At 42.0% G+C, this 24,279-nt stretch overlaps 1 protein-coding gene across 12 annotated transcripts in view; it reads left to right on the plus strand.

Annotated features, from left to right (window-relative positions):
• SDCCAG8 (SHH signaling and ciliogenesis regulator SDCCAG8) overlaps window positions 1–24,279 on the plus strand; it is a 229,449-nt gene that overhangs the window by 61,561 nt on the left and 143,609 nt on the right. For 10 of the 12 annotated variants that reach the window (XR_009406554.1, XM_059412519.1, XM_059412520.1 and 7 more), the window contains 3 exons: window positions 4,231–4,383; window positions 13,625–13,759; window positions 16,587–16,703. Coding sequence is in view for 11 of the 12 variants with exons in the window: in XM_059412519.1 (XP_059268502.1) it covers window positions 4,231–4,383; window positions 13,625–13,759; window positions 16,587–16,703 (405 nt within the window). In the remaining variant the exon portion in view is untranslated. The remainder of the gene's footprint in view (window positions 1–4,230; window positions 4,384–13,624; window positions 13,760–16,586; window positions 16,704–24,279) is intronic. The other 2 variants (XM_059412523.1, XM_059412528.1) reach the window with 2 other exon arrangements.

The raw sequence follows: 24,279 nt of genomic DNA on the forward strand, positions 1-24,279 counted from the left end.
CCGGGCAGATACTTAATGTCTCAGAGCTGCTGTTTCTTCTGCTGAGTGATAAGATCTACTTAAAATTTAGTAAGAGTGTTAAATAAAGTAATCCATGTAAGCCATTTAGCAGAGTATCTGGCACATGGTGAGTGATCAATAAATGGTTTGGGTTTACTGTGAAAATTGCAAGCCATTACAAGCAGTGATCATTTTTTAAAAGAGAGAAAAAAAATATCCTCCGGATAAATGGGGTGGGGGAAGCAGAGGTTCTGCAGTGATGCCTTGGTAAAGCTACAACATGAAACGGTTAACCAGGCCTCACACCTGCTTGCTTCTATTGAAAGGGAAATTGTTAGCTTTGGTATGAAGTTTTCATGAATATATCTATAATGAGATAACCTCCAAGGCAAGATTTTGAAAAAAAAAAACAAAAAAAACCACAAAAGACAGAAACCCATGACTAAATGTCCCTAAAACTTTTTTTTTCCTTTCGAAATTATTCTTTGCTTAGATTACAGAATCAGAAAGGCGAAAATTAGAAACCTAAAGTGAAAAGATCAAAACATTTGGTCATTCGGTTGCAAGCCCAGGCAGAGAATATAATGCACTTTCTTTTCTTTTTCTTTTTCTTTCTTTTTTTTTTTTTTTGAGAGAGAGAGAATGGTTGCGCAAATGGGTTTGGGGGCAGGAAAGGGCAGAAAGAGAAGGAAAGAGTCTTAAGCAAGCTCCACCCTCAGTGGGGAGGTCATGAACTGATGTCATGACCTGAGGCAAAATCAAGAGCCAGGTGATCAGGGCTACCCAGGTGCCCCATCACTTCTTGATGTGCACGGTATCTGCCGCGAAGCAGAAGCAAGTCATTAACATCTTGAAAATGGGAGATAGGGGCGACAGGCTGATAAGTTTCTAGCAAGGAAGAGTTTATAAATTAAAAAAATCAATAGTTGTCATTATTTGTAAGATACGTGCTTAAAACATATTGACCATCATTTTTAGTTTTGTGCACTATATAGTTCATAAAAATGAAATCATTTTCATAAATTTGTACGTGAATTTTATATTTAATTTTTTTTAAGATTTTATTTATCTGAGAGACAGAGAGAGCACAAGCAGGGGGAGCAGCAGGCAGAGGGAGAGGGAGAAGCAGACTCCCTACTGAGCAGGGAGCCTGATTCAGGGCTTGATTCCAGGACCCTGGGATCATGAACTGAGCCGAAGTCAGACGCTTAACTGACTGAGACGTCCAGGCATCCCTTGAATTTAATTTTCTTAAGTGTGAATTTTGTTATTTCTCAGAAGATCTTTAATTCCTGAATTGTGAATTCTTCAGTCACAAGGATTTCTAGAAATCTAACCCTAGCACTTGGGAAGAATTTTCATATGTCCTAAAATAGGCTTCCTGTTTTTAAAAAATGGAGTTGACTATAAATTTGTTTAAGAAAATGTTTTGACCCCATTAAGACAGTAACCCATACTTGTTGGTTTAATAAAACTAGGGCTGGGAATATCAAGTCCAATAAATTTTGTTTTGAAAAATATGTTAATGTGACCAACATAGAATAACCACAAATAAAGAAATTTCCCAGAAGAGAAAAGGTCTCTTGAGGATTGAGTCAACTGGGTGGGTCAATAGTGTAATTCCCTCAACTCCTGGAGCTACAGCGTTTCCATCAAAAAGGGGCTGTGCTTAGGCAGAGAAGGAAGCCACCCCTTGAGGAACCTCTGGGAGAAATGGAAGCTGCAGGCCCCACATCAACGTGGGCCTCTCCGAAGGTCTGTCAGCTAGCCGCAACTGACCATTTACTGACCTCGCTTGTGAGAATTCAGTTATGCCCTTGTGGGATGGTTAGATGAGCAGAATTAGGGAGCACCGAATCAGCTGGGCTTCTGGAAACTGGGAGCGGGAGCCCTGGAATGAAAAGGTGAAGCTTTGGGATACCGGGTGGCTCAGTCGGTTAAGCAGCTGCCTTCTGCTCCTGTTATGATCCCGGGGTCCTGAGATGGAGCCCTGAGTCCTCCTTGGGCTCCCTGCTCAGCAGGGAGCCTCCTTCTCCTTCTGCCTCCGTCCGTCCCCTGCTTGTGCCCTCTTGTGTGCATGCTCTCTCCAATAAATAAATTCTTTTTTTTTAAGGTAAAGTTATAATGGAAAGACTGTATAAACATTTGTTTAGTTCTCCTTGACCTTCTAGTATGTGAGAGCCATGGTAAGAGAGCTATCTTTAGAAAGATTAAATTGCTTCTATAAATCCAAGTGTTACTGATCCTTCATAATTTCTTCACTGGGACCTGGCATATATATTAAAAATCAAGACAAATAAAAGCCCTTACTTTTACTTGTCTCCTCATCATTACCTCTTCATGGTGGCGAGCCCTAAGAGGTAGAAGCCTTCAGCAATGGTTTTAAGTGATTTACAACTTCTTGCCTTGTACGTTATACTTTTCATTTGTATCCTCTTACCCTGAGATTAGGCCCCTTACGCTGTCAGGATCATTTACTGTTACTGGTTCCCAAACTGACTGACTTCTTGGAATCGGTTCTTTGGCTCTTCATGTCAGCCCGCTCCTAGATCTTCTGCAGTCGCTTCCGCTGTTCTGTGCTTAATACTGTTGACTCCTGAGTTTTTGTTCAGTAAAGAAGCTTCTGATTAGAAATATTGGTTTGTAGTCAATAGTCATTTCATTCTCTCGTGCCAGTGGTATTAGATCTGTGAAAGTTATGAACATTTTTATTAGGTTTATATAAAGTATTTTTCACAACAGCAATTGTGTTCCGAGGCAAAAAAATCTGAAATTCATAATATATCCCTCTCCGAGGGCTTAAATGACAGGAAAACTCTGCTTTTCCACGTCTTTTAAAATCTAATGGAGAATTTTATTATATGGACATTCTCAACTAGAATTGAACTTGGGACCAAGTCCGTAGGAGAATCATTTCTCAGTCACTAGATGTGCTTGTTAATTAATCTGAGACAATTGGGTTTTACCCACCTATTTCATGCCTAGGAATGTAGAAACTTTCCAGAAGAATTTGAAGTAAATTAGGGTTTAATGGCTTCCAGATGAAGAGAAGGAAATTCACATACCCTAGATAATTTATTGTCTGTATTTATTATAGCTTTCACCAGAGGGAAGCAAAGCTATGCATACGTTACTAAGACCATTTCCCTCATCATCCACAACAGATATGACTATCAAATATATAACTTGATACGTACTTACACAGTTTATAAGTCATGAGAGACTTGGGTTACTTGGGTTTCCAATTCAGGGGAACACAGCGTTTGAATGAGGTGGATGTTGGATATTGGATAAGAAGCCACTGGGATCAGACTAAGACACCATAGAATGACTCAGAGGTTCTGTGTCAAGCGCCTTACATTTATTGGGGTTTTTTAAATTGGAATTTTGAAATTAGTTTCCTATTGGGTATTTTGCATAAAGATAGTAGATGTAGTTAAAAGGAAGTTAGAAAGTTTTTACTTCTAGAAATTCAGAGTGGGAAATTAGGACTAAGGAACAACCGTGGACTTGGAAGTTACCAGCAGTGACGATGGCACTTCTCATTTCATAGAACTAGGTGGTAAATGTTGTTTAGAGTCTTTATCTAAATTTTTTATTATTACTATTTTTAAATTATTTTTATTACCTAATTTTTTATTTTTTATTGTCTTTTATTTTTTATTATTACATAATTTTTACTTTTGTTATGTTTATAAAGAGAGTGAACTAAATCTTATCCTAGTTATATTTAAGGAAACTTGATTACTTGATGATGTTAAAAATAAATGCAAGTATATAATAAAAGTACTTCTCATTTTAAGTTTTGAAGTATTTCACTAATTTTTAACCATAAGTAAATGAAAAGTTAGTTATATTGGATACCTCTATATTTCATTTAGTATAAATATGCTATATAATTGAAAAATATTAGATCACTTGATTTTTCTGTTTCTTGTTTTCAAAATTTGGTTTCATCTGTGGTGTTCATCAGGGTCCATTAACCTGAATTTTCTTAGTTGCTTAGTTAATATAGCCTTAATTGTGAAAATTGAAATGTGTGAATAAAAGTAACATTTGAATAGTGTTTTAGTTTTGTGAGTGGTATTGACAAATAAATACAAAATTACTCTAATGGGCTTTACAGTGAGTTGCAATGATTTTAAATAAAATTGAAGCTTAATTGTCTCATTTTCCTCTCATTTTTTGCAAAGTCAGAGGCCCTGTTTCACTCGCGTCTTCCTCTGGCAGGCTTTAATCCAGTGTGAGCAGTTGAAGAATGAACTGGAAAGGCAGACAGAGCGACTGGAAAAAGAACTCGTGTCTCAGCAAGAGAAAAGGGCCTTTGAGAAGGAGACGATGAGAAAAGAAATAACGAAGGAACGGGAGGACCTGGGATCAAAGGTACTTGTGGATTCAGTTTGTTACCTGCTGTGGCAGAAATGTTTTTGGTGATGTCACCGGTGATACAGTAGGCCAGCCTTCTTGAATGAACGCTCTGTACATAGTTACTTGTAATCTAGAGTTCATAGAAATTTTCCATTCTCCCACCAATTTCTCGAGGGAAGTTATATTCTCAGACCTCTCCAAGTAAAATAGTCAATTCGATTCCGTGGTAGGAAATTGTAAGATTATACTTTGATCCCACCATTCTGTTTGATTCCCTCTCTCATGTTTGTCAGCCAAAGGCAGGTGCTCTGCAGATACCCAGATTTTATTTCAACCTGGGCTACATCCAGGAAAGTTGACTCCCCACTAAATTCCCCCACTCTCAGACTTGTAGAAGATGAAACACATGTAAGAAACCAAGTAACCAAGAAAAAGTAATTATATGCACTGTACGAAGTAGGTTCTGACAAACTGCGTGATGAATAATGAACGTAACCAGATGAATACACGGAGGAAAGAGAAGAAAGGCAAAAGGAGCAGCTGACTCGAAATGGGCAACGTTTGGAAAGGAGTCATAAACTGGGATATGGAATTAAAACCTAACTTTAAAGTTGCTGCAGTGGGGGGCGCCTGGGTAGCTCAGTCAGCTGAGTGTCCGCCTCTTGGTTTTAAATTAATTTTTTTTTTAAGATTTTATTTATTTATTTGATAGACAGAGATCACAAGTAGGCAGAGAGGCAGGCAGAGGCAGAGAGAGAGGAAGAAGCAGGCTCCCCGCTGAGCAGAGAGCCCGATGCGGGGCTCGATCCCAGGACCCTGAGATCATGACCTGAGCCGAAGGCAGCGGCTTAATCCACTGAGCCACCCAGGCGCCCCCCGCCTCTTGGTTTTGATCAGGTCATGATCTCAGGGTGGTGAGAGGGACCCCCAGGTGGGCTTCGTGCTCAGTGTGGGGTCTGCTTGGGATTCTTCCTCTGTCTCCCCCCCTCGCCCAGCTTACACGCTATCTCACTCTCTCTCTAAAAATAAATAAACCTTTAAAGTTGCTACTATAGAGTAAAAACTGAGCAACGTGGGGTCTGTAAAATCACTAAAACAGCCATTGCGTGTTTTGTTTAGTTTGGTTTTTAAAGTGACTCGCAGCGTGTACCCCGAATGCTGTGTATTGTGATACTCCGGTGAGTCATGTCCATGTTGCTCAGCCACGGCTCCTGAGTGTCACTGTGCGAGGCCAGTGTGTGCTCCTGAGGTTATATAAAGAGGAAGATCACAAGTTATGTCCAGGGGTTTTAAGTCACGTGAGTGTTGGAGGCATTTACTGTAAACTCCCTTGTCTCAGCCTTTCGAAGAGTGGCGCCTGTCAGAACCTCGCTCCATGTCAGTCTGACCATCTGCCTTCTCTGGCCGGGGCGGCCGATCTGAGCCTTGCAGACAGCGCCACTGTGCACCGGACCCGGTGTCCGCGGTGCTCCCGCCGCTTCGCAGCCGTCCTGCCGTGCAGTCCTCTCCCCGGTTTTTGCCGCACTCAGCGGACGGTGACTGGAGGGCCCGGGAACGTGCAGACCCGCTGCCGGAGGAGGGAGAGGAAGACATTAAACACTTCCAAACGTGATTTTTTTTCTTAAAGATTTTACTGATTTATTTGACAGACAGAGACCTCAAGTAGGCAGAGAGGCAGACAGAGAGAGGGGGAAGCAGCCTCCCTGCTGAGCAGAGAGCCCGATGCGGGGCTTGATCCCAGGACCCTGAGATCATGACCTGAGCCGGAGGCAGAGCCTTAACCCGCTGAGCCACCCAGGCGCCCCCATATGTGATTTTTAATCAAACTCTGATTACTTTATCGCAGTTCAGTGTAGTATCGCTGGAAGTATCGTATGTACAGTACAGTATCGTATCGCAGTACAGTACAGTATCACAGGAAGTACCATAGAGGGTTCCAGGGAATGTGATTCAGGCATGTCCGAGTCCAGGCCGTCAGGAGGAACTGTCCTATGGAAGAGATTTTACAAACTCAAAAGGGTTGAGTGGGAGCGGTCGGCTGAAGAGTCGAGGGGAAGAGTTTCATGCCCAGGGAAATGACAGCCCCAGACTCTGAAGCTAAAGAGCGTCTGACTTTTTCGGAATTTCAAGAAGGCCCGGGTGACTGGAGCATGGGAGTGGGGACAGTAGCAGGATGAGGCTGGGGTAGGATGTAGGGACCAAAGCACGGATGGCCTTAAAGTGCACATGATTTTTAATTTTATCCAAGAACTAATGTAAAGCCATTGAACAACTTTAAATTGGGCAGCGTCATGATGCCATTTATATTTGAGAAGCACCATCTGTCAAGAGATTGGAAGGAAAATCAGAATAAATGCCTGGAGATCAGGTGGGAGGTAATTATCCTAGTCCAGGTGGCAGTGATGGTATCTTGGGCCCATTTTCAAGGACCATTTTAAATCACTTTTATTCTCCTCAGAATCTCTACTATACCAGCGTTCCCCTCACTCTCAGCAGAGAGCCTTACTTACCTAACAAAAAAACTGAAAACTTCAACCATTTCTCCTATTTCACTTCCCTCTCACTTGTGCCTTCAAGTAAAATTCTACCAGGACACCAACCCCGTCAGAACAGGAGAAGCCACATGCTCACTCATTCCCTTTGCCCTGGATTCCATTCTCTTCCTGCACCTCAGGGAGGTCATTTCTTCTTCTTCTTCTTCTTCTTTTAATGTAAAGATTTTATTTATTTATTTGAGGGGGTGCATAAGGCTGAGGAGGAGGGAGAGGGACAAGCAGACTCTGAGCTGAGCGCAGAGCCTGTTGCAGGGCTCGATCCCAAGACCCTGAGATCATGACCTGAGCAGAAAGCACGAGTCGGGTGCTCAACCGACTGAGCCACCCTGGTGCCCCTCAGGGATATCATTTCTATTCCCCTCCCCCCCACTGAATTGTCTTCCTCATGCGGAGAAGCTGCTCAGGTTTCTCTCATCCATTGAAAGAAACAATCCTCCAATCCGGAAGTTCTCAATCTTGGCTCCACGGAGGCTCCGGAAATCTTACTGTCCATCGGCATCCCAAACTGACACGTGTAAGCAGCTGTGGTAGGATCCGGGTGTCCGCATTGTTGACGTTGTTCAGGGGAGTCCAGTGTGCAGCCAAGGCTGGAAGCCGCCACGGTGAGGCCATGTCCCTCCATGCTCTTCCCCGTGATGGGCACATTTCTCGAAAGGTCGGTCTGCACGAGTCGTCTCCATTGTTTCACCTCTCATCGTGTTCACGGAAGCCCTCCTTGTGCTACTTTTAGGGAATTTTTTTTAGTTCTTTTTCCCTTTAAAAGATTCTCTTTCCTTGATTTCTTTGGGTCGATATTCTTGATTTGAGAGGATGATGGTATGTGCTTTTCAGTTTTCTCTGAGTTTAAAGTGCCTTTGAGGCAAGGAAGGAAACACATCCTGAAAGCAGCTTGATGGAAAGGTCTAGAGTGTAGCAGAGAGCCTTAGATTTGGGGGTCTTCGGCATTACTGCTGCTCCCAGTTTCATGTATGTGGACTCGATTCCTAAATCCCCAGCTCCCTGGTGAGCTCCCAAACCAGCTTCACTTCCCGTCCTCCCTCTCCCAGGGGAGCCGCCGTGCATCCAGCTTCCAACCCCCAAATCTTGCTGACGTTCTTGTGCTCTTTCCCTCTGTCACCCTACTCATCATTAGGGCACCAAACGCTAGCGACTCCTGCTCCTAGGAATTTCCCCTTGCCCTGTCTGTCCACCCCACTGCTATCTGGACCCCCCCCCCCGGGTGATTTCTGTAGCCCCGAGCCCCGCTCCTTGCAGTCTCCCCTCCCTCTCATCTAAGCCACAGCCAGGATGATCTTTCTCAAATGAGCATGTCAATATGTCAGTCTTTTGCTTTAAAATCCTTTCGTGTCTCGCTGCAACCCCTTGGATAAAATTTAGGATCCTTTAGAATCACTTGAAAATTCTACATTTCTTTTTCTCTCTTTGGATTTCCAGGGTCATCTCCCTTCCCTTCTCTTCTTGCATTGCCCCATACTGACCTACCGCACACTCTGCAGCACAAACATGCCCGCCTGCCATGCTGTGCTTTCATTTCAGGATTTTGCACACGCTTGGCCCCTTGCCCTCTCCAGTCGACCCTTCAGAGTCCTTCTAGTTACCACTTACTCCCAGAGATGAATCGAGAGCCTCCCCTATGGGCTCCTATAACTCAACTAACTGCAAATTCTTACTGAATTGTTTGTCTCCCCCAGTTTACGCTGAGTCCCCTGGTTGAGTGGTTCTTTACTATCGTCATTTCTTGGCATATTCCACTCCCATAGAATGTGCTCCACATGTATTTGTCAAATGGGTGAATGAATAGAGTACAGGGGAAGGAAAAAGGCCCTGTGCCGTCGGAAAGGTACGACTGAGATGTTTGTTCAGAGGGTCAGAACAGTCTGTGTCTGCAAGAGATCATGGAAGATTTTGTGAGGAGCATGGCAATCTCACTGAGTTTCAGAGTGTCGATGGGATTCAGAAATGCAGAGCACGGGGAGAGGACTGCTGGCTGTAACTGAGCGTGAGGTGTGGCGTGGCGGCAACTGTGTACTTCATGTTGTGTGTGTGACAGAGAATGGGACCCATAGCAAAGACCAGCCTTGGCTGACATTGAATCTCAAGGTCCCGCCCTAAATAAAGTGTCTGAATGAGGAGCTCAGAGTGGTCCTTGCACTTGGGCATGGCCATCACCAGAAGATGGCAGCAGGTGGCTTTGGTTTGGGGTCAAAGGATTTAGAGTTGAATGCAGGTTGAGCTTTCTGTGACCTTGAATAATTCATTTGACTTCTCCAAATTTCAGAGGAGTAAGTCATCGAGTTGATCTACTCAAGGAATTGGTAGGATTAAATCTGAATGTTTTGAAAGGGCCTGAGATACTTGGTTCAGAGTGGACATTTAATAACTTTTAGCTCGAGGCTATTACTATTCTTACTCCAGGGAAAGAGAAGCCGCCAGCCAGATGGGATAGATTTCTCGGGCCTCTGTATTAGTAAAGCTGACAGATTTGAATATAAAGACTGGCTTTACTTTTGATTCATTAGCTTCAATGGACTTCGGCAAATTCCTTAATTTTCTGAATCTCATCTTTTTCAACTGAAAATTAATTCAATATAATTCGCCCTTCAAGGGGATGAAAAGAGAGAATGAATCTCACTCGGCCTGGCAGAGGACGTTAATCGAAGCGGGACTGAACAGTTCATCCTAATGTTGTGGGAGCTCTGTAGTTAGGGCTAAAGCAAGCACCCCCCCCCCCGCCCCCTTTCTGAGCAGTCAGGAAGGCTTGTGAGACTTTTAGACTTTCTTCCTTTCTTTTTATTATTTTTCTTTCCTTTCTCCTGACTCGTTCTCATTAAATTTCACATGTGTGGGAAGCTCTAGGAGAGCAGATGTCTTCTACCTAGACAGATTTTGAATCATTCCCCCCATGAACAGTACTTGCTGTGAGTTTGTTTGTTGTCTTCAGTTATGGTCCTTGGCTGCGCTGAGCCCCTGGGTCTGTTAGTTCAATCTGTCATTTATCATACTTAGTGAGCACCCCCTATGGTCTACACATTTTTTCAGTTGGTTCCCTTGATAACAGTCCATGGCTAGCATCCTTCATTCTCGCACCTGTTCTGTAGCGAGTACCACTTTATACCATGTTCAGGACACTAGGGACTGCTTTAGCCTAAAGATCTCCATCAAGCTCTCCCAGCCTGGGTGTCCTTGTCTCTTGCTTGCCCCTGTCAAAGTTTAAAGGACTTACCTGATGTCGACGCCCTGGACATCCAGCAGTGTTGCAGCTGTCTGTGTTCCTTCTGTCTCCGCAACAGATGTGGATGGAGAAGCTCCTGCAGTGTAATGCTGACTTCCAGATGGTGGGCGTGGGGGAAAAGAAGGTGTGACAACAGGAGCGGAGGCCTCAGGAAGTGGGTGACAGGAGGGAGCAGACAGGTAGTGGGCAGAGGAAAGAAGTGATGGGTGGCAGAGAGAGGGAATCAGATGGAGGGAGTGTGATTTGTTACATGCTTATAATAGAAACTGACTTGGAATTTACAATTAGCAAGTGAATGTCTGCATATTTATTTCAGAAACCACCAATGTTAATATGTTTACCATAAGTTATATCTTCACATGTAAGTATGATTTTTAGTAGCTGGTAATTAAAGTTCGCTGCTGTTGTGTGGTTCCAGAAAAGCTATAATTACCTTCATAATATAGATACTTAAGAACTTGAATTTTTTAAATTAGAGGTATAAATTAGTCTGTTTATTGGTTGCATTTAACTTCTTTTGACTTTCATTTTGGGGTTTGGACTGCAATATGCATTAGAATAGTTTGTAGCCTGGTATTAGTAAAAGTAATTTTATGTGCAAATTAGATTTTCAGCCAGTCTTTTGAGGGTAAGAAGGACATGTAAACAGCCATAAGTCAAATGTACAATTCTTCACAGTCCCCGGAAAAGTTAATTAATATATCTACCATTTAATTAGAAAATCACTACCAGGGCTCATTATTTTCATATGTGTCAACTTGAACTAGTTACATAATTCAAAGGCAATCTCGATTTTTATCACAAACATTGCGTTCTTACTGATTTCAGTTGTAAAACTGAATTCACACCCATGTCTGTGTACTACAGTAAATTTAAAATAATCTTTCCATTTTGTATTGTTTTGTTTTGTTTTTTAAAGATTTTATTTATTCATTTGACAGCAAGAGAGGGAACACAATCAAGGGGAGTGGGAGGGGGAGAAGCAGGTTCCCCGCTGAGCAAGGAGCCCATTGTGGGGCTCATTCCTGGACCCTGGGATCACAACCTCAGCTGAAGGGAGATGCTTAGCCAACTGAGCCACCTAGGCGCCCCTAAATACTCTTTAGAGTTTTGTTACGTGCTTTTGTTTAACAGATTAAAAACTGATCGATATGTCTGTGTTTCCCTCTCTAGGAAGGTAGCATTTCGTCTTCACTTTTAAAACTGCCAATACAAACAAGAAATTAAGAGTCTAAAAAATTTTGACTTCCTGTAGCAGAGTAAAATATCATTGCAAATAAAAGGCTGTAAAGGTTAAATCTAAGATCTAGAAAGCATTTCTCACCCTGAGAAGAAAAAGTAAGAAGCTGACATTCATAGAGTGGATAGCTCCTCCAAAAACCTGTTTATTCCAATGATCCAGTCATTCGTCAAACACTTGTGCCTCCTGAGGAACATGCCCTTGAGAAACTTGTAGTCTAAGGGAGGAAACAAGTAAACAGTGAGACAAGTGTGTGGGGCGGGAAGTACACAGGCGTGGCACGTTGTGGTGTGATGGGGATATACGGAGGTGGTGGGGGCAGCGCATCCAGAGAGAGTCAAGATATTAAACCACCAGCACCGCGTGGGCAGCAATCCGTGCGAATGGATGCCAGCCGCCGACTGCAGGCATGGCTGTCCCAGTACAGAGTAGCGAATAGCAGCCCTGAGTGTGGGAAGGGGCTCCTGTTTTGTGCTGGGAGGGAGAGGTCGAAGAAACCTTCCCCAGGAGAGGGAATGATGGCTAAGAGGAGGAATGGGGGTAGCTAGGGAACAGGAGGGTGGGTGGGGTTTTTCAGGAAGTGTCAGAGCCGCCTCTGTTGGTGTTGGGAGGAAGGAAGTAGGATGCACAGAACCCCAGTCGTTCTCTCTAAAGATACCCCCCGCCTCTCCAGCTCTCCCATCGGGTCCTTCTATCCTTCCATTTGGTTGAAGGGTTTAAGACTTCCCCGATTTCTTTTCTTTTCTTTTCTTTTCTTTTCTTTTCTTTTCTTTTCTTTTCTTTTCTTTTCTTTTCTTTCTTTCTTTCTTTCTTTCTTTCTTTCCTTCTTTCTTTCTTTTTTTTTTTGTAAGATTTAATCATTTTTAAGATTTATTGATTTGAGAGAGAGAGTGTGTGCACACGTGTGAGCTTTGGGGGAGGGGCAGAAGGAGAAGGAGAAGAGAGAATCTCAAGCAGGTTCCCTACTGAGCGGGAGCCCAACGTGGGGCTTGAACTAGGACCCTGAGATCGTGACCTGAGCCAAAACCAACAGTCGGATGCCCAAATAACTGAGCTGCCCAGGCTCCCCAGACTTCTCTGATTCCTTGACATCGCCTCTGAAATTTATTCATATCTGTCCCTTCCACAACTTGTATAGATTGTCTGTCACCTTAAAGTTTCAACCCAAACTTTGGTCTTAACATCTTACATGTGATTCCCAAAATGAGGGTAGAGACCAGGGAATGAATGGGAAGGAAGTACATATTTAAGTCATGGGGGATGGGTGAGTTGAGGAAGTGGAGAAATGGGCATACCCAGTCCACAGAGAAATGGCTTAAGAGTGAACCCAGTGACCGTGCAGAGACTCCCATTAATTCAAGATTTTTTTTTAATATAATAGTATATTAGTCTCAGGTCTACAATATAATGATTCAACAGTTCTTTTTTTTTTTTTTTTTAAGATTTTATTTATTTATTTGACAGAGGGAAAGACAGATCACAAGTAGGCAGAGAGGCAGGCAGAGAGAGAGGGGGGAAGTAGGCTCCCCGCAGAGCAGAGAGCCCAATGTGGGCCTCAATCTCAGGGCCCCAGGACCCTGAGATCATGGCCTGAGCCGAAGGCAGAGAATTAACCCACTGAGCCTCCCAGGCGCCCCGATTCAACGGATCTATACATTGCTCAGTGCTCATCAAGATAAGTGTGCTCTGAATCCCCTTCATCTATTTCACCCATCCTCCGCCAACCTCCCCTCTGGGGGGAGGCTGGTTCTCTGTATTTAAGAGTCTGTGTTTTTTCTTTGTTTCTTTGTCTCTCTCTTTTTTTTTTCCTTTGTTTCTTAAATTCCCCAAATGAGTGAAATCATATGATATTTTGTCTTTCTCTGATTTCTTTCACTTAGCATTACACTAAGTCCGTCCATGTTGTTGCTCATGGCAATTTCTCATTCTTTTATATGGCTGAATAATCAATGTTCTTAATATTTATTGTGTCAGGGGCGCCTGGGTGGCTCAGTGGGTTAATTCTCTGCTTTCGGCTCAGGTCATGATCCCAGGGTCCTGGGATCAAGACCTGTATCGGGCTCTCTGCTCAGCAGGGAGCCTGCTCCGCCCCCCCCCCCCCCCCCCCCCCCCGCCTGCTGCTCTGCCTACTTGTGATCTCTCTCTCTGTCAGATAAATAAATAAAATCTTTAAATATATATATAGTGTCAAATGGCGTTAGGGTTTAGGACTTCTATTTCTTCTTACAGATGTTGTCCCTGTCTCAAAACATTGCCCAACTGGAGGCCCAAGTTGAAAAGGTTACGAGAGAGAAGATTTCAGCTATTAATCAGCTTGAGGAAGTTCAAAACCAGCTTGCTTCCAAAGAAATGGATGTCACAAAGGTACAAAGTGAAATTTTAGTTCCTAATTTTTTCCTAATGTACAAAGCCCAGAAAGCAGTTTGGAGTGGAGAACTTTTGTTATTTAAGATAGTAAAGATCCACATAATGGTCATGAAGCCAGCATTTATTTATTGACAGGCCCTCTGATGGGTGCTGCAAAGGCAGAAGATGAATTAGACACAGATAATGTCCTGGAAGAACTAAATGTTAGTTCTTCTTCAGCTAAATGGCTGAGACAGACTTGTCAGTAAGCAAGTTTCATTACTTTAATCATTGAATATTTGATAAAACTTATGTTTCTAAATTAGACAGGAGAGATGTTAAACACCAGAGATTGCATGGGTTTGATCTCTACAGTGATAGTAAAGAGATTTATTTACCACATGAAGAATGTGCTATGTAACATAAAAAATTCTCCACCTCCCATTCCTTTTCAACCTGGACTCTAAAATCAAAGCTCCAACATCAAGTGTCTTATTTTAATACTTTAAAATATCAGTGTCAAATAAAATCTTAAAATAAAATATCATGGTGTCTGCGCTATGGGCATTACAAGCTTGTAAACCAAAAACTAAGGTACATATTTATGGAACACTAAATTTCATGTAGATTTCAGCAATAAGTTGCCTTAAAAGTAAGAAACTAAATATAGGTATGCATGATGTAATAAATTCAATCGATTGATTTTTTTTACCAATTTACACAGATGATTTTGTTTGAAATGCATACCTTTTCATACTGCATTTTACTGGTCAGTATATCTTCCTAAATGTTGACATATTTGTAATGCCACTGTTGCTTTATGACTTAGTCATTAAACTTACCTTTAATTTATATACAGAAGAAACAAATCCTATATTTTCTTATTTTTCCCTTGAATTTCTGTAATTCTCCATTTGCTTTCTAAAATTCAAGCTAGCTTACATAAAAGTTTTAAAATACCATATGTTCCAATACCCTAAATGTGTTTGTGTGAAGGTAGGGGTAGAAGTAAGAGAATGGATATTGAGGGCTGGCTGTGGTTCATCCAGATTTATAGGAGAAAGCTGGTGGTGAGAGGGTCCAGTCCATTGTAGGGAGAGAACTTTCTGTTGGAACGTGTACAGTAAAGATGCTCCCTCTGTCTTTAGAACCTTCCACAAAGACTCAAGCTTTAGAAGCATTCCTGTGTGACACCAACCCTGAGATATCATTCCACTTCAATGTAATTTGCCAGTTTATTTTAGATAAACTTAAGGGTTATGGATTAACTTAGCAGGTGCTAAAGTGAAAATAGTAAGGCAAGGGAACTTTAAAAATAAAATTAAGGGATGAAATAATTTTAAATAAAACTGAATGCTTAGACATATAATAATAAGCAATAATTTTGTGTTGGTATTGGGTTTGAAACACAATGCCTGGGTAATTACTATTTTTTTGTTACTATCAATTGGGTTTTTTCCATTTCATTCATGTGTTTAAATCAAATAAATTGGAATAAGAATAAGAAAGCAAGCAAATTGGGGCCCTATTTTTTTTCTGTCATTCTTAATTTTAAACTTTATTTATCTTTAAAATTAATAACTTTGTAAATTACTATTTTTATTTTTTTCTGAAATGAGAAGCATCAGCTCTGACACATTCAAAGTATCTGAATTTCAAATCAATTTTTTTTGTAATTTTATTCTTTTTCTAGCATTTTGAGGGGCACTGGGGAGAAAAACTTACTTTTCTCTGTCTTGTCACTATAACCTTTAGACAAAGATTTGTTTATTTTTCAAAGTATATTTTATTTGAACACGGGAGATAAAGGTTTTGTAAGATTCTAATACCTCAGTAATGATAAAAACTAATTTCTGAAGTTCTAATCAGTTTTGGAGAAATCCCCAAATTGAAAAGTTTCAAACAACTATAACCTTTGGATGATACACGATTTTTAAAAAGTTGTATTTGTAAATCAAAGACTGAATTAGCAGACTTGTGTGTTAATTAATCTCTCTGCAGGTTCTCAGTTATCTCAAAGGCTCATAATTTCTTTGTTTAGATTTATCTGCTGGTTGGATTTTCCAAATATATTTACGTGTCTGTAGAGGCCCTGGATTGAAAAAGAAAATTGTATAAAGGATGAGACATGACACTCTTAAGATGCTATGTGTATTCATTATTTAATGATATGTTAAAATCATTTCACTTAAATGTGTACTTTCCTTTTATGTTGAATGCTACAGTTATAAATGGTTCCTGTCTGTGCCTTTTATCAGACAGTGTTTATTAACTTAAATATATCACACAGTGCTTAAGATTGACATTGTCTATAAGAATTACAGGAACTACTGCGTTCTACTATACACTTTAATACCATACAGTCTCTTAGCAGAGAGAAAAATTCCTTTATAAATTTCCTTAAATAAAAGCCTAACTGATCAAATCTTTAAAGGAAAACTTTACTATATAAACTGTATATTTAAACCATAACAGTTTGAATGGATAGTCACATAGCTTAATATTTTAATTAATGATTTTATCTATATAAAATGGAGACAATAATGCATTTTGAATGATAATATGCAATTGAAAATTATTTTACACAAAAAATCTTGGGCATATTACTTAAACTTCCCAGTTATACATTTATTTATCATAATTTGAAATTGTTAAATTCATTAATACCTGATACTGCCTTCACATCTTAACAGAATACATTGAATATTCTAACGGAAAAGGCCGTTTTTAGGAAAGTTCTACTGTACTTTATGTGTATGACCTCTAGGGGGCACCAAAAGATCTGATTGCAGGCATGGCCTGGTAGATTCCCGCAGCTATTGATCTAGTTTTTACAATCTAACAGGTGTGTGGGGAAATGCGCTTTCAGTTGAATAGAACCAAAATGGAGAAGGATGAGGCAGAGAAGGAACACAGAGAGTACAGAACAAAAACTAAAAGGGATCTTGAAATTAAAGATGAGGTAAGAGATGACAAGTGTAACTACAACGATTAAAGACATAATTAAAGATGTAAGTTATTTATTTCTATTATATTGCTTCTAACTAATGGAACAATCCCGTTTATACTATTAAAAGAATTTCATTTATACTTGCCTAAAATTATCACCTTTCACATGAAATGGTGAGAATACAACTGCCTGCATATAAAATCCCAATCTGACAGGTCATAAATATACATTTGGATATGTGTATCTATTACTTACAAAAGTAAAAAAAAAAAATGTACTAATGCACAGTTTGAACCTAAAATATACGTACATAAAGTTCTTGAAAGATGCCAACTTGAATCCAATTTTAAGTGAAAAAGTTTAAAATTTGTAAGATGAGATGAGTTGATATGTAAATATGTCAATCAAATTGATTGTTGGCAGAGCGAAACCAGTTTTAACTAAGATAACCATGAATACGTTTGCTCAAGAAGCCTTAAATACAGGGAAATTAGAAATGTTAGGGGGAAATGCTCCTTACTTCCATTTCAGTTGAACAGATGTTTTATGTTATATCTTTGTTGAGATCGTGTAGCTACTCCAATTTTAATTGATGACATGGATAAAGTTTTGAGAGAGGCAGTTCTAATAGACCCACTTTGGGTTTGCTACTTTTGTATGACAGTGTAGAACATTGAAGGTTTTCATTCCTAATGTTCAATGGAAGCAGATTGATAAATCTGTTCAGTAAAATGAGTTCTCGGTGTCAGTATTTTTTTTTTAAAAACCACAATTTATAAGTAGGTAAACTTTAAAGTATTTTTTTTTCAAATGTATTTCTAGTTCATAGCTTTTACCATGCTTTCCAGCATCTTTTCCCTTTCAACCCAGTGAACTCTCTATGCAGATGATGTAAAGATGATTGGGGAAAGTATTAAAAATGAAAGTGATAATGAGATTTAGTACTTGAAAAAGTTTTTCAAGTCGTAGCTGAAATCCCTGGCACTAAATTAACATCTGAACAACCAGAATCAGATTCTGCTTTGGTACCACTATATTCAGAGTGTTATGGGTCTTAATTTTGAGAATTTTCATTATTAACGTATGCAGATGATGAAACTGTTTTGTTGCATCCAGTTGGGGGCGTGCCTGATAGTGGAATTGAAAATGCTCCATCAGCAGCGGAAGGTCTAGCACTACCAAACCAAACAGAACTTTCCTTTCCTGACATATTATGACTTTTTTTTTTCTTTAAAGGTTATCTTGGTATGCTCACCAGGCATTCTTACGTGCTTTTGTATTATTCTATAATGTCTGCCCAACATAACAACTTGAACTAATTGGAAAAAAAAAATAAGACTATCTGAGTTATATCTTCTTTATATTGTGTCAGTTATTTAAAATTACAGGATAATGTTCTAGGGAGACAAAACAAGGGCAGAATAATAAGATTATCGTATCACTTGTAAATGAATAACGTGTAGAAGTATTTGTAATATCTGTCTTTCAGAGCTCTAACTCCTTGCAACAATTAACCAATAATGATGCGGAGGCCAAAGTAGCAGGATTTTTAAAGAAGGCTTTTTTATTTGTAAACATTTCCTGCTTCCTAGTCAAACATTAGCAGTTCTATAATGACTTCTAGTGTTGCTTTTAGATAAAGATGTGCCTTCTTAGGAGGTCACAGTGGGTAGGAATAAAACCTTGGAATGGTTATAAGGGGTTTGTGATGGGATGTCCTTGTTATCATTTTCTCTGGGACAGAATGTAGGGAAATCTTAGAGGTGCTCTTTGTAACTATTTTGTACTGACCAGGCAGCTTCAGAAAAGAAAGTGGTGGTGTCTCGTTCCCGTGCATGATCTGGAGGAGCAAAGCAGCAATTGTTCTTTGGTCTTTCAGCCATGACCTGACCTTCTGTCTCTAAGACCAAAGAGCTGCTTTGCTTGGCCACCATCTGCACTCAAGAGAGAAATTTACATTCAACTTCTCAAAGCTGTGCATGTTGAGCATTTATTGGAAATACTTATAGTAATAGACAGCGTATTTAACTTTTAAAGTGTTGCACATCGTGCAATTCAGCCTAACAAGAAGGCCATCTCCTGGTGTACAGACAAAGCGTTCCTTGTAATATAGTCATTTTGTTCATATTTTTGTTAATCTGGCTTCTCGATACGTCTCTAAAGTAGGTGGGAAACTGTGAGATTGGAATGTGGTAAGAACAAGAGCTTTTTTGATGTATACAAAACAGGGCAAATGGTTGACCACCAAAATCATTTTCTTTGTGACCCGAGCCTTGACTCTGGCATAATTAGAAGGAAGGGTTAGGGGAGGAACAATAGCGATCTCTTCCTCCCACTTTCTCCTTTTCTTCTTTATATTGTGTCAGGAGCCCACGGGCAGATTATCCTTCCCATCAACTCCTTTGTATCTTCAGCGGAGAGCGCTCCTGCCAGTCTGAGAGAACGCTTCTCGCACAAAAAAAAAAAAAAAAAAAAAGAAAAAAGAAAAAAAAAAGAAGACATTTGGTATGGAGGAGAATGAAAAATCTGTGCCCTAGTTTTTATTTGAAATTTTTCTGTAGGCAACAGGTACACACACACGGAGTCCATTATGGGAGTTGAAAACATATAAAAAAAATGTCATAATGAGTTCCCACACATCCATCACCTAGGTTCATCATTTTGCCAGTCCTGTTCTAGCTCACATGCTTTCTCTCCTCCTTCCTCTTCTCTGTCACTGTCTGTTTCTTCATCTTCTCTTCCACAGCCTGTTCATCTGTCTCCTTCTTCTGTTGCTCCTTTTGCTGAAGCGTTTGAGGCAGATCTCAGACATGATGTTATTTCACCCGTGAACCCCTCAGCCTGTGTCTCTGGAGGATTTTTTTTTTTTTTTTTTGTAATCGCTATGTCGTTGTCACCCCTGACAATACTAACAATACTTCTTTAAAATCTCGTCCTGCCCGGCCCGTACTCAGGCTTATGCTGACCGTCTCCGTGGTGCCTCTTTCACAGCTGGTTTATCCAAACTCGACACGCGGGTGTGTTTTGTATGTCAGAATGTTATGGGTTTATCTTCTTTAATAGGGTATAAGAGGATATCCCAGCAAAATTTCAACTTTATTATCTGTTGGTGTCCTATTAAGTTTCGTACATACGTGTTGGCTGTGCCTTATACAAGGTGACTCGTCCGTCATCGTTCTGAAGAAATAAGAATTCCTCCTCCAGCAGCTGCGTGAGGGAGGGGGCCCCATGCGGCAGCCCCGGTCAGCAGATCCCGTTAGAGTCGGAAACCCACAGTTCATGATTAACTTCTGAGCCTTACATTTAAGGTTGGGGAATGCTGGGGAAGCCCTCTTACATAGTGCTGCCTAAGTGGGAGTTTCCTTGTCACCTTCCCTTGTAGTACATGAATCTCAGAAAGTGATTCTTGAGAGCACAGAGGGTTGAGCAGGGCATCGTGTAAAAGGAGAATGCAGAGGCCTGTGTCCAAAATGCAGGAAGAACGTGCTGCTAGAGGTATTACAATGTAAAACATTGTCCTTTCTTCTAGAATGTCTCTCTCTGTCTCTCCCTCCCTTCCCTTTTCTCTCTCCCTCTTGCCCAGTATTTGCTGTTTGACTTCAGACCACCTCCCGCACAGGCATGCTCGTGGGGCCCGGTGGGCCTGGTGGGGCCCGGGTCAGGAAGGGCAGAGACTCCGTGCTGGATCTCCCGAGCGTGCAGCAGTGATGGCAGCTGGAGGCAGGGATGGTCACCACTGTGTCCTGGGCTGTCTGTCAGGGGTGACACACTCAACCTAATCTTCCCCAGGCTCAGATCCGGGCTCCTCCCAGAGGCAGAGGGCAACAGCAGAACAGAACCCGTCCCTCCCCGCCCTCACACTGCCAAGACCTGGTTCTACCCGAGGCAGAGGGCGGCCAGATCCCCAGGGCTGGGCCAGAAGAGGCAGCGGCAGGGGACGGTGTCGGAGTCTCGGGGCTGCTGGGAGGTGGTGAAGAGAGAAGACCACAGCTATGAAGGCGGTGGCGGGGGGGGGGGTCCCACTGGCCCATCAGACATCTCTGACAAAGCACACAGGCCAATAATCAATCATTACAGATGTCAAGATGTCGACCACAGAGCAGTAGACAGCAGAGCCCAGCACCCTTCTAAACACGGAGCTCTGGACGACTGCCCCGGCCACACGCCCGCGATGCTGCCAAGGCCATGGGGGTGGGCAGGCGCTGCAGGTAGATACATACCCACTTACACGTATGGTTGTGCACGAGTGTTTAACACGCCCATATGCCCCACACCCGTAAGAGGGGGCTGCCCAACTGCACCTCAGGGGCCGGTCTGACCCGCTGCCTGCTTTTACGAATAAAGCTGTGTTAGAACCCAGCCCCTTCCGTTCACGCATGAGCTGTCGATGGCTGCTTCCCTCCGCACAGTCGAGCTGTGGCAGTGACCCCAATCCCGGAGCCCAGTGACTGCAGTATTTACTGTCTGAGCTTTTGTAGAAGTTTGTCTCCCCTGCCCCAGGTACAGAAATAGAACTGGATGGCTTGAGGTTCTCGTGCCTTACTGGAAGGCGGGGCTCTTTGAGTTTGGAGACTCATCAGTCTCAGATGGTAACTTAATGGTTTCAGAGTATTTTGCAGTATGGTGCACGGCCTCACCCCTGGTCTCTTAGCCATAGCATTGCCACGTGAGTGTGCGGCAGGTTAGAATGTCGTTACCGTAGTCGTGGCCTATGGCTTAGTAATGGCTTAGATGAAAGGGGCTCCTGGGTGGCTCAGTCGGCTAAGTGTCTGCCTTGGGCTCAGGTCATGACCTCATGGTCCTGGGATCCAGCCCTGTGTCAGGCTCCCTGCTCAGCAGGATGCCTGCTCTCCACGCCCCTGCCCTGCCGCTCGTGCTCCCTCACCCTCTCTGTCTCACTCTCAAATAAATACATAAATAAATATTTAAAAATAAATAATGGTTTCGATGAGAGTGTAAATATAAATATAAAATGTATTTTGCGGTACAGTTTGAGTTGGGAAAAAAATTTTCAAGAGACAGGAAGACTTTTTTTTTTTTTAAACCCAGCATTGCACGAGTTATTACTTTGGAGTTGTGGCTACAATTGAGCAGGAAGCATTGAGGTACGGACGTCCTGGAGCAAACCAAATAAGTAGATCTGAAGGTTTTGGCTGGAACAATCAGGGTAGGAAAGAATCGGAGCTCCCGTCTACGGCAGTAGGATGCGGCACTTTGGTACTGAAGTCCCACACGGACTCTAGCAACACGGGAATTATTTCTGAAGTTCACTAGAATGAATGAGATTGTTGGAAGAAGCGCATCTGTTTTGTGAAAGGATGAGAAGAAGCCTTGCAAGTCCTAAAGGGAGGGCCTACTGAAGGCCAGAGAAACAAAAGCAATAAAGAAAACGTGAAGAATTGTACCTTTTTACTTAGAGAAGTCTAACACATCGCTGTGCTGTCTTCAAGCACTTGACAGATTCTTGGAAGGAGAAAGTTAAACACCTGCTCTCGATCTTCCGTGTGGGCGGAAGGAATAAGAACAAAGCAGTGTAACCACAGCCCCTGGAAATCCCAGTAGCCTGGAGGAAGAACTTTCTGACAGGGAGACGGAAGGAGATCGCAGCAACAGGCCATGGAACTTTCTTCCCTGAAATCGCTAGTTTCAGACAAAAATGGCAGGATGCCAAAGGCCCAGCTCGCGGACCTGCGAGGTCCACCGTCTCCCACTGGACCGTGGAAGCACCTTCAGAATATCTCAGGCTCCCTGTTCCAGCGGCCAGGCGTGGCATCCGTCTCTTCTACTTGCAGTTTCGCACCTCCACATTAAAGCAGAATCCTCCTCGGCTCTGCCCTGCTCCGTGTCTGCAATGCCTTGTGCTCTCGTCAGAAGGCTTCGGGAGAATGCACTGAGAGAATGGATGGCTTCTGGAGAGCCAGACTCGAGAGACTTTTCAACTACCACCTGCAGTCGCACTTCTGCCTCTAAAAACTGACTGGGAGAGGGGCCACTTGGGCATGCCGTTAGCACATGTAATCACTCGGTCCTGGTGATGACAGAGTTGCTCGCCACTGTTCTTCACACCCTCTTCTGCTGCTGGAAGCTTAGCGCATCCCGCTCCCTGCTCCCCGCTCAGGCAGCGGCCCTGCACGCGCGCGGGCCCGGCCTCCCCAGACCGGTGGCGGAGGCGCCGTGGGGGTGCTAGCTGGAAGACCCGGGTCCTGCCCTGAGGGAGTTTATATTCTAGCGGAGGAGACAGGGTACACATTTGAACATGCCTACAAAAGACTTGCAAAGCAGCATATCGACAAGTGCAAATTAATGTAGTGTGAAGTTCATGCTGGCTCTGGCCCATGAGAGTCAGAATCTGCTTCCATGTGTGTGATGCAATAAAGCTTTTTTTTTTTTTTATAGCATCTTCCCTAAGTACGCCCTAAAGCATTGTTCAGATAAATTTGTGTTCTTATCACAGCCTAACCAAGAATTCTGAGCAAATTCTTCACCCTGGCGTGCCTCTAATAAATCAGCCTCTTTTGTCCCGGCCCTGCACGATGCTTGAATGGGACAAATGGGATTATGTAAATAAAAATATCTTCGTTTAATAAAAGATTAGTGAACCTCTCATTTTTCTCCAACGCCAGGCAAAGTTAATGTCTTCATTCTAAACAACAGTTATGTCAGTAAAGTCACAAAATGAGCAGTGAAAAAGTAAGTTCCCTTTTCCTTTCTTTTTTTTTTTTTTTAAAGGAACAGTTCCAAATCACCCCAGTGAATAATACCAAGTTGGAGATCGTTGGGGCATTTAGCGTTTGGTGACTACTTAGTTAATGATTTGGGCCGAGGTTTTAGGTAGCAGTATGTATCGTCATTCACGAAAACACAGTAGAAATTCAAACACTCAAAAAAGAGTCATTCGGTTCTCCAGGAAACATGGTAATGCTGTTCACCATAATGATGTATTTTTAAAAAATCAAATGTGTAAGCAGAAACAATATATCTGAAGACAGCAATTTAGGGCGATTTAGAGAGAAGGGCGCAAGCAGGACATAAAGCAAGCCCATTCAGAAAGCATATGCCTATGGGGGAAACATTTAGAAAGAAATGTTTGCTTTTGGAGAAGACGATAAAGCTGTAAACTGAACTCAAGGAGTTTTTGCTATATTTTCAGTTTCACTGAGTGATCTAGATTTTGGTCCTTAAAATTTTTTGTGTGTATGCTTCCTTTGACATTGAATGTTGGACTCACAGACGTACCCGCCATTCTCACAGAGCACCTTCTTGGGAACCGACTCTACAACTGTGGTAGCGACCAGGTGGCCCGTGGCTCCGCATGTGTCCATGAGGGGCAGCAAACTAGAAGGCAGTAGACAGAGGACAACTCCATGTGCTTTTTTTTTTTTTTTTTTTTTTTAGCAATCCAGAAATATTAGTAGTGATATCCAGCATAAATATTATTAATTACTACAGATGTATACACTTTAAAATAATATTTATTATATGAACATAAGTATATGCACAGAAGCCAATAATTCCATCACCCAATAGAACGAATTGTTTTCATTTTTATGTTTTACCTTCTACATTTTGTCCATATGCATATATGATA

Source organism: Mustela nigripes, chromosome 10 (assembly GCF_022355385.1).
Source record: "Mustela nigripes isolate SB6536 chromosome 10, MUSNIG.SB6536, whole genome shotgun sequence".
NCBI classification, from domain to species: domain Eukaryota; kingdom Metazoa; phylum Chordata; class Mammalia; order Carnivora; family Mustelidae; genus Mustela; species Mustela nigripes.